Source organism: Odontesthes bonariensis, chromosome 10, assembly GCF_027942865.1.
Source record: "Odontesthes bonariensis isolate fOdoBon6 chromosome 10, fOdoBon6.hap1, whole genome shotgun sequence".
Taxonomy (NCBI): domain Eukaryota; kingdom Metazoa; phylum Chordata; class Actinopteri; order Atheriniformes; family Atherinopsidae; genus Odontesthes; species Odontesthes bonariensis.
The window spans coordinates 31032604-31043561 of NC_134515.1; the positions used below are offsets into that span (position 1 = coordinate 31032604).

General features: G+C 46.0%; 1 protein-coding gene across 3 annotated transcripts in view; it reads left to right on the plus strand.

Annotated features, from left to right (window-relative positions):
- Positions 1 to 10068, plus strand: part of nckap5l (NCK-associated protein 5-like) — a 51014-nt gene extending 40946 nt beyond the window's left edge. For all 3 annotated transcript variants that reach the window (XM_075475255.1, XM_075475257.1, XM_075475254.1), the window contains exons 8-13: positions 743 to 3648; positions 4638 to 4767; positions 4907 to 4979; positions 6618 to 6896; positions 7564 to 7715; positions 8269 to 10068. In XM_075475255.1, the coding sequence (XP_075331370.1) occupies positions 743 to 3648; positions 4638 to 4767; positions 4907 to 4979; positions 6618 to 6896; positions 7564 to 7715; positions 8269 to 8529 (3801 nt within the window). In that variant the 3' untranslated portion in view covers positions 8530 to 10068. The remainder of the gene's footprint in view (positions 1 to 742; positions 3649 to 4637; positions 4768 to 4906; positions 4980 to 6617; positions 6897 to 7563; positions 7716 to 8268) is intronic.
- The last annotated feature ends 890 nt before the right edge of the window (positions 10069 to 10958 follow it).

Genomic DNA, 10958 nt, shown 5'->3' on the forward strand with positions numbered 1-10958 from the left:
CATCAAAACTCTGGCTGCAGCATTTTGGATCAACTGAAGGCTTTTCAGAGAATATGTGGGACAGCCCAATAATAAAGAATTACAGTAGTCCAATCTTGAAGTAACAAATGCATGGACTAGTTTTTCTGCGTCACTCTGAGACTAGATGTTCCTGATTTTAACAATATTACGAAGATGAAAGAAGGCAGTCCTAGAAACCTGTTTTATATGCGAGTCAAATGATAAATTCTGGTCAAAAATAACTCCAAGGTTCCTCACTGTAGAACTAGAAGCCAAGGAAATACCATCTAGAATAACTATATAGCTAGACAATTTCTCCCTGAAGCGCTCAGGTCCAAAGATAACGACTTCAGTTTTGTCTGAATCAAATGCTTTGTCTTGTCAAATGCAGCACTGAGATCCAACAGGACAAGCACAGACACAAGTCCGCTATCAGAGGCTAAGAGGAGATCATTGGTAACTTTCAGCAGTGCCGTTTCTGTGCTATGATGCACTCTGAATCCTGACTGAAACTCTTCAAACAGATTATTTCTGTGGAAATGATCACAAAGCTGAGCTGCAACTATTTTTTCAAGAACTTTAGACATAAAAAGGAGATTGGATATTGGTCTATAATGAGCCAACACTTCTGAATCAAGAGTAGGTTTTTCAAGTAAAGGTTTTATTACAGCAACCTTAAAAGGCTGATTGTTCCATTCCACTTTAATAATGTGCTGATATTAATCTCTCTTTCTTTCCAAAGGGAAATGGCTACCGCGCACAACATGCCTCCCCAGGCCCTCGTGGCCCTGCCACCTCAATGGAGGCCCTGTCTCCCTTCTTCAAGAAGAAAGCACACATCCTGGAGGTTCTGCGAAAAATGGAAGAGACGGACCCCCTGAAGTTCCACCCCTCCACCACAAGCTTGTCTTTCTGCGACTACAGCCAGGTGCTGATGTCCACAGAGGCTGTGTTGGCCACTGTGGACCCCGTCCCTCTGCCGTGCAAGTCCCACCACACACACTGCCACTGCTCCTGTTCTAACAGCGACACACACCAGCATGTCAATGGTGACGGGGCGGTGAAGTGTGAAGGAGGAAACAGCTGCTGTTTACACTGCAAAAGAAGCCCCGACGGTCCTCCGAAGCCCTGCAACCACATCTGTAGTCCTTCAAAAGCCAACGCCATCACCCAAAGCCATGTTGCTCCTGCAGCTGCCACGAGCCAATGTCACAGTAAGACCAGACCAGGAGAGTCTGTAACCCCACCCAAACACTGCACTGTGAATGAAGCCTACCAGAAACCAGAGGGCACCACCACCCACTCAGGTACAGAAACGGGTCATCAGATCCTTGAGGTGGTGGTGGTGGAGCAGGATAACTCTGAGGGTTTCCTAAAAGCTGGTGTTTCCGAGGATCTCACTAGTTTTTGCGCCACCTCCTGCCTGCCCACTTCTGTGAATGAGAGCTCACAGATCTCCCACTGTGACATGGATACAAGTGATGATGCTCCCAACGGCTTGGCATTCTCCTCCAACAGCATGTCGAATGACCCTTCATCCGTCCCTGAGAAGGACGGCGCAGATCAGGAGGCTACATCCGTCCGAGCCGGTGCGTCCGTCAGCCCGAGCCCCTCCTGCCTCAGCGACGTCAAAGCCGCAGCCATAAACTCGCCGTCCAAACTGCTCAAGTTCTTGAAGATTCCGTCGATAGGGGAAAAGTCTCAGCCCCCGACCTCAGCGATCCGCCTCAGCCCGCAGCTGACCCGCAACTCCAGGATCCCCTGTCGCACCAATAACTACGAAGTGTACCACTCTCCTGTCCCCACACGCAGAGCCACCACCACAGAGAGGTGCCGACAGCCCCCTCCCCCGCCGTCCAGGTCTGAGTCCTACCCAGCCACACACTCGGCACCGACCTCCCCTCCACAGCCCGAAGACAGTTGTTCCCCACAGACTAAGGACATAAGCTACAGCAGCCTCTCTGCGCCTAAGACCGGTGCCGGCTCAAAGCTGGGGGCTCCTTCAGCCACATCCTTGTGCTCCCCCAAAGTTTCTCAAAGGGTTCCTCATTATGAAAATGTCTGTGATATGTCCAGCTCTCGAGACGAGGAACCAACTCAAGGTTTCGAAAAAAGAACCACTCTTCCACCTCAGGCAAAGGTGAACAGTGAACGGAAGCTTGTTAAATCGCTACCAGAAAGTGTTCTGAATCCTCCCGCTCAACAAAAGCAGTCGTCCTCATCGACTTCAGAGTCCACATCAGACGATGAGGAGGATTCAGACAGCCCGGTGTGGGTTAATCATCACAGCTTACCCAACTCAGCTGCCCTCAGCAAAGCTCCTGGCAGAACAAATTACTCACGAACCACAGAGAAGCAGGAGGCAGACATGAGAGAAGCCAGGGTGTCAAAGTCTGAGGTCACCCCACCTCCTCCTCCAGTCCGGAGGAGTGACTCCTCATCCATCCCTAAGAGACCCACAGCCGGGGCAGCAAGAGCTCAAGGTGACTCGAGCCACCACGCTTTCAAAGACAGACTGGCTGCACTGGGCAAGCTGAGGAGCTCTGAGGATCTACAAGTCGGTCTCAGGCCCGTTGACACAGTGAATGAGGGCACCCATGGAGAGGAAAGGAGCAAGACAGCAGAGAGGCCCATTGAGATCCATAAAGAGGAGCAGAGACATTCAAAATACACAGACTCTTTGGATGGGAAGCCCAAAGGTAGCAGTGTTGGTTTGAAGTATCCGGGCTCATCTCAGCTGTATGAACATGCTGTCAAACCTCAATCATCTGCTCCAGCTGTGGTTAAGCAAGAGTTGTGTGTGACTAAACCAGAGGGCTCTAAAGGTAAAACTGGCCTGCCGTCTCCCAACGCAGATGCTTCACATGTGCTACGCAATAACGTTAAGTGTCCTGGCTCTTTGAATCTATCTTACAATGTTAAGGCCGGCCTTGGTTCTCACAGTAGCAACAGCCCCAACAAAATCCCCCCAAAGTCGCCATCTAAACCTTGCCAAGGGCCTTCTGTCCACCGAGGGGGCAAGTCGTCAGAGGCCCCCCGTTATTCATCCAAATCAGAGGAGAGGACCAAGATCAGTGGGAAAGGGAAAAAGAATCCGATGTTTGGAGACAGCCTCCCACCTCCTCCACCAAGACCTCCTACAGCTGAGGCGGAGAAGCCGCTGCAGCCGGCCCCCAGCCCCCACTCTGCTATTGAGCAGAAAGTGATGAAGGGCATTGAAGAGAACATGCTGAAGCTCCAGGAGCAGGACAGAGGAGGGCAGGCGAGTGAGGTCAAGCAAAAAGCCTCCAATGGCATTGCCAGCTGGTTCGGTCTGAAGAAAAGTAAGCTGCCTGCACTGAGCCGCAAGACTGACGCCACCAAAGCAAAGGACGAGAAGAAGGAGTGGAAGATAAACATTCCGTCAGTGGGTAGGGACTCTGTGAAAATGGCCACCAGGTGTAAAGAAGGAGTGGAAGGTCTCAACATCTCGACTCTGATGGAGAAGGCCGAAGGGCTGAGGAGAGCCCTGGAGGAGGAGAGGGCCTATGTGGAGAGGTCAGGCAGGGGCCACTCCTGTGAGGTGGTGATGGACCAAGCACAGGGACAGTTGGCTGTTATGTACAGAGGAGCGCGCTCCGACAGCTTCATGCAACAGCTGCTAAACAGGTGACAACTTAGGATGTCAAGCTCATAACAAATGCAGCTTTACATTACATTACATTACATTACGGTCATTCTGCAGACGCTTTTATCCAAAGCGACTTACAATAAGTGTGTTCCACATCGGTAGGCAAAAGAACTTCAGGTCACAAGAAATCAGAAGTGCATTTCCTTCCAAAACCAAACAGCTAAGAGCATAACTAGTGCTAGAGTAAGTGCGGTAAGTTAGGTACTGAGACAAATGGGAAGACAATTTAGAAAACAAAGACAATTTAGGAAACAAATAAGTGCGTAAGGAGCTAGGACGGAGCAGGTGATGTCCTAAGAGGGCGGATCAGGGTAGTGTTTCCTGAAGAGATGGGCAGCGACTCAGCTGTCCTGACATCAGTCGGGAGATGGTTCCACCATCGGGGTGCAGAACAGAGAAAAGCCGTGACCGTGTGGATGGTGCGCAGGGACCGCTGAGTGACGGGGCAGCCGGCCGCCTGGAGGCCGCAGAGCCAAGTGGTCGGGCGGGGTGTAGTCTCCCATGCCTACATGCCTCAACTTCAATGAGCATCATGCTCAGTGTTCTTTTTGCAAAGGTTGTTTTGGGTTTGAATGATGGAGTTGTGAATGACCGAAACCTTAGTATTTTCAGTGCACACATTTGTATTTTGAAGCCGCACAGAAGCGTATGTGCAGTAGACTGTTTAAGGTATGGGAATCTAAGCTTTTAGTCTTGTAAAATGTTGACGTAAAACCACCTCTGTCCAAATGCATTAAAAGCTTAATGAAGCCAAGACATGTTGCACGTGTCTGAACATGTTGCATGTGATGTACTCTGCTGTAAATATAAACGATCTGCAGCATGCTAGATTAGCTCAATATAAAGTCTTTAAACGAGGATAAAGAGCTATTTAGACTACCTACAAGATGTAAGTCTGTAAATGGGCATTCAATGGAATGCTAACATTAAATATCTTAACCCAAGTTTTATATTTTGATAAATGTAGAGTGGATGGGAAGGACATGATCAGTTTGCCCCAGCGCCGCCTCTCGTTTGACTGTAAGACCTCCAAGCCAGTGTTCACTCAGCAGAGCGACATCATCAGTCACACCACCAGCCATGAAAACATGGAGAAGGTAACTTTTCACTTGTGTAATTCAGAGACTGACATGATCGAAAAAGTTGTGACCTGGCATCTAATTGGTTGTGATCATCACCTGAGTGGTGATTTCCATTTACTAGCTGCTTGTGCTTCCTTGTTGTTCTTTCATGCAGGGATCGGATAGAATTGGCAAGATCACATCAGATGAAAACCTATCCGATTCAGTTCACTCTCAACACTTTGCAGGTAAGAAAAGTCTGCTGGGAGTTTGGGACTTTAGAATGGGAAATAAGTATATGAGCTGATGCTGAGGAAATTCAATTTTTTTGAAACTTTTTTCCTAAAACTGATGCAAAGTAAGGATATTAAGTGCAAAATTATTCATCCACTTTGGCTTTTTTCTTGTTTTTTTGCTGTACAACCTGTAATTTATTTCCCCCCCCCCCCCCAGATTTTATTCTTATTTAAAAATGTCCAAATTAGTTAAGTGAAATTTTATTTTTTTTTTTAATTTAAAAGTGATGTGAATCCACAAGGACAAAGTTGTGGAGTAGTACGAATAAAGTTTGGGTTGTGAGAGAAAAAAAATCTGAAACTCTGATAACTCGTGAAGCACCATTAAATCAGAATTATATTTAAATTAGAATGGAGAGAATCGGTACCACAACAAACCTGCCTAAACACGGACATTCAAAGACTCGACAATTCAACTGGTCAGATGAGACTAAGACTTAACTTTCTTTGGCCATCGTGGAAAACACACCGCTCACTTCTCATCAGCCCAAAAACACCAGCCCTACAGTAAAGCGAGGTAGTGACAGCATCATGCTGCAGGGATGTTTTCATCAGCAGGGACTGGAGCACTGGTCATAATTCAGAGAATGATGGATGGTGCTGAATACGAGGAAATTGCAGAGATTTGAGCCAGGATGGAGGTTCACCTTCCAGCGGGACAATGACCCTCAGCATACTGCTAACGCGGCACTCAAGTGGTTGAAGGGGAAATGTTTTTGTGTGTTGTAATGTTCCAAGTCAAAGCCCATACCTCGATCCAATGGAGAATCTGTGGTCTGATTTTCAGACGCCACTTGAAGGAGCTGGAACAGTCTTGCTTTGAAGAATGGGCAAAACTCCCGGTGGCTAGATATGGAAAGGTCTTAAAGGGTGGCTCTTTGCAGGGCTTAATACATACGCCTGCACAACTTTTGTTCATGTATTCCATTTAAAAAAAAAAAAAAAAAAAAAAAGATATATTTTTTATTTTGCTTTACCAATTTCGACAACTTTTTCTAGATTTTTTTTTTTTTTCACATAAAATCGCTCAAAATATCCGTTTCCATTTTTGGGTTGTTACGCAAAAAATGGAATGTTGTAATAAAGTCCCCTTGAATTACTGTCTGATCTGACAAGTCTGCCATTTATGGTGTGTACAGCATGGTTCTCCTCACCACTGGTGTGGGTAAACGGTAATGCATCTTTTAGAGAGATTTGCTGGTCCTGTTATCCACTCAAGGTGCTTTTACATAACATTCACAGAAGCAATCATACAGCGCTTCATAGTTTTTGCTGTGTTTTCTCAGCCAGTCTCTATCATACACTCACTAACACTGGTGAACGCATTGGTGGCCATGGGTTCAGTGTGTTGGCCTTCTGAGCCAGCTCCCTCTGAGGAATATTAAGGTTAAAATGACCAGGGCGTCAACATAATGATAAAGCCACTCGTCTTTTTAGCCCTTTTCCAACACATCTAACACTAAAGGGTTTGATCAAATGACATTTTGCAGACTGAAGGGAGATGCTTGTATTGGCCTTCAGCTTGTGAGAAAACCAACGCTGGACAAAGCTGCCCGCTTGTCTCCTAAATGCTTCTTCCCTCCTCTGCAGGCTCTGGAGCTTCGACATACACCCTGGACAGTGGCATCGGTACGTTCCCCCTCCCCGACTGCAGCAGCGGGGCAACAGGCAAGGGCCTGTCCAAGACGAGGCCGGGGGCCGAGCATCACTCCTCTGAATCTCCAGGAAGGGCCGGGCGACGGGCCCGCACCCTGGACAGAGAGCTAACGTCACACGAAGAGTGCTTCGTGCCGCACAAACAGCTGATTCCCACAATTCAGTACGGCTCCATCCTGGAGGGGAGAAGCTCAACCAGCGTCATCCACGAAGGTGACCGTAAACCGCCCCACTTACACATAACAGCTGGTAGAAATCACAACATGCTGTAGGGGCGGTGGGTGGCGTAGCGGGTTAAGCAGGCGCCCCCTGTACAGAGGCTACAGTCCCGCACCGGCCGGCCCTGTGCTGCATGTCTTCCCCCTCTCTCTGCCCCCTGCTTCCTGTCTCTCTCATACTGTCCTATCATTAAAGGCATAAAAAAAAAAAGAAAGAAATCACAACGTTTCGAACATTTTTATTTTGACGGTCTGGTACAGGAACACACCTTGAAGAGCCGTGAAAATCACTAAGATTTTTGGGATGAAGAACGAGTAATTCTTCCCTCTTCCCTGCAGTTCGGCGATAACGTGGAATCTACTTGTAGAATGACTTTGTATCTCAGTAAAGTCTGTCAGATGACCCCTTACACCCGGAGTTAATTCTCTGGAAACTATGAAGAGCTGTACAAAATGTTATGTCTGTCCAGCCATTACTTGTTGAGAAATTGTTGTGCAACCACGTCGGCCACTGCATGATTTCCTTTTGTTGCACCTTCCATCATTTTAACTTTCCTGACTTTTGGATTTTTGAAAAGCACTTTTGCTCCTTAATTGGACTTTTGTTGATAACCCACTATTGTAAATCGTTCTTATTTGGACTTTTCTTGTTCTGTCTGCAGACAAAGAAGTCCACGGAGCGAACATGTTTTCGCCTCGATCGAAGACCTGGACTTTCCCCAACCTGAAGACTCCTGCAGGCCCGGCAGAGGTGTACCTGGCAGTGGAAGAGGAGGAGGAGGAGGCCGTGTCCTTTGGGTCACCATTCAGAGGGGTGAGCACACGCTCAAATGCAAACTGAAGCCAGGTTAATGACCTCATAGGGCAAAGACGTTATCATCTGCTCAAGAGAACTCATCATCAAACCTTTGTTTCACATGAGGCGGACTCAGTTATGTTTATCAAATAAACATCACATATCACAACGTTTCCTCAGGAGAGATGAAGATCTGTACATCTGAATTTATTCTCTAAATCAGATGAGGAAATAAATAAAGGGTAAAAATTCATATAAAAACAAGTTGAGTCGGGTGGAAAATTGTCTTTTACTTAATACAGCTGGCTCATGAGATTTTCTTTGTCTGTGCATGATGACAACGACAGATGAGAAAAGGAACGGGTCACTCAAAGACTAAATATTTAGCAGGTTGTAGAGTATATGTATATCTCTGAATTTGTGCTCACATCGTGCAGAATGTAAAAACACAGGACCATATTCGCCCCTCAGAAATGATATTAAAAATGCAGTGTGTTCTTTAACCCGCTTTTTTTCTCATTCCACAATATGACCTGAATTTTTTTTCTCCAATCCCTCTCCGTATATTTAGAACATGAAGGCTGGCGGTCCCTCCTCCAGCCGAGTCATCGACCCAGGAAGTCTGCCGGTCCCGGCTCAGTCGGGGGTGAGTCGCAGGGGAAAGACGCGTACTCCCAGCGTTCCCGAGATGAGCCGGGAGGCGGGGCTGGAGCTGCTCAGGGAGCGACCCGAGGAAGCGCTCTCCCCCAGCCGCCCTCAAGTCCTGGAGACCCCCGAGTCTCTGAGCGACTCTCTGTACGACAGTCTGTCATCCTGTGGCAGCCAAGGATGAAAGGGAGGGACTGGGAGCTATTCCACCGATGACTTGTTTGCTGGCTGTACTTTAATGCTGCTTAGACATCTCCACCTTTGAGGAAAAGCAACTGTCGACGGCTGGAGAGAATAATCTGGGGACGTCTCAGCTGTTGAAACTGGAAAGATGGATCTCTTCTCCTCAGGATTTCCAATGAACACGACACCAAAAGCCACCCAAATAAAATAGATTGTTCACCTTTTCACAGTCGGTCTTAACTGTGGTTACTTCTCTTGAACTCGTGTATAGACGACTGCAAAATGCATGGCCAAGCTAGCGATCAGTGCGAGAGGTTTGTCACTCCCGCGAGTCGTTCAGAACTCCTTCTTTCTCACTCTGGTGGAACGCTATCTGTTGTGTGCATCCAGGCAGCAGTGAGCCGTTCAATAGATGAAGTAAATTACTGTGTCAATACAACCAAAAATTATGGAATTACGTCTCTTTGTAGGATTAGTTTTTAATTTTCTTTTGTATTTATAAAAATGAACAAACCACACTTATGATGCAAAAATATTGAAATTAAGAGGTGAACATTCTGGCCTCGTAAAACACATATCTGAAATCGTCATATTTTGCATTTCTTTTTTCTACAGAAAAAAAAAATCTGAAATCACTCATTCTTGAGGAAAAGCAATTATGGAACCCTGAACCAACCAGGACTTTTCTCTCTCTCTAAGGGAAAAAGATATTCTTCAACAATCAGGTTCCAACTTTCTCGTAGAGCAGTTGGCAGAACCGCTTCGCAGGATGGAGACACGTCATGGATCTAATATATATATATTTTTTTCTCGCTCTCACTTCAGTTTCCACCATAAGTTTCCAATCGGATTGAGATCCAGAATGTTTGCAGACCACCGAGTTGACATTTCCTTCCTGTGGAACAGTTCGAGTGCTCTCTGCTCTGTGGCAAGATGTTGCAAGATCCTGAAAAATGACCTTAGCATCACCAAATATACTTTTGACTGAAGGAATGACAAGAGGAAAAAAAAAAAAAAAAAAGTGTCCACCTGTGCATTTACTTTAAGGGTAAAGTCTGACATCAACCCCACGTCAATGATCAGAGAAATCTTCACGTTTCCACTTCAAACAAAGGTTCCAGCGTCCTCTCCATTCCCATTGCAGACTGGTGATTCCTAACTGCATTCTACCGTCACCCGACAGTCCGTGACTGCTACTTTTTAGCCCACTGTAACCTTGGTCTCTTCTGTTTAGGTGTTAACCCTGGTTAGGGTTACATTTGGACGCACATGTTGACTCCAGTTTCTGCTCAGTTGTTCGTCATTTCCTATTTTCAGGCATATTGCTTTTAGCGATCTGCCCTGAAGCTTCGACTTCTTCCTTAATCGACCTTCACTTTTACAACCCTCTGACTGTCCACAGCCAAACCAACACCCTTTTCCACACTTCCTGCTGAATTACATCCTTTTCACCGACTTAAAGGATAAGACCGTTTTTTTGACATTGGGCCCTTGATTTCACATTATAACATGATGTTCTACTCACCCCTGCTTGTTGTTGGTCATTTGGAGCTGTTCCGAAGATATTCGCGAGGCGTCTGGCTGCTCTCTTGAGATATTCGGCCATGAAACGGTTTCCTATGGGCAAGTTTATACAGGCACAAACTCTGCTGTTTATAAATTATTAATACTGTACACTAGCACTGATAACGTGGAGGTGCGTCGCTTACTTAAAAAAATCCGGGTTACTAATTTTAAATTTTAGCCGAATGAATAAATAGGCAGCAGGTCTGTGGGCTGCCTGTGGCAGTAGCACGACGATGACGTCAGTAACACCCACTTTACGACAAAAAAATCAAAATTACAATAACCCGGATTTTTTTAAGTAAGCGACGCACCTCCACGTTATCAGTGCTAGTGTAGAGTAATTGATAAATTATAAACAGCATAGTTTGTGCCTGTATAAGCTTGCCCATAGGAAACCGTTTCATGGCCGAATATCTCAAGAGAGCAGCCAGACGCCTCGCGAATATCTTCGGAACAGCTCCAAATGACCAACAACAAGCAGGGGTGAGTAGAACATCATGTTATAATGTGAAATCAAGGGCCCAATGTCAAAAAACCGGTCTTATCCTTTAACGAAGCACTTGTTTTTTTTTTTTTGGGGGGGGGTTCATGTTTCATGTCAAGCAGCCAGGTACAACAACTTGTGAAGGTCTGCAAGCACTTTCTTTTACCTGCAGACTCGTTTGCATATTAAATTTGACTTTCAGAGATGCACAATACAACGTGAGTCCATATTTTTTCCCCACGATTGAATGATTTTTTTTATTTTAAATCATTCTGGAAAGAACCATTACCAATTATTTTGGTATGTTTTTTTTTTGACAACTCAAGACTGTTCAGCAGTTGAATGAAATTGTTTAGTGATATCTTTTATACGTTTCGTTC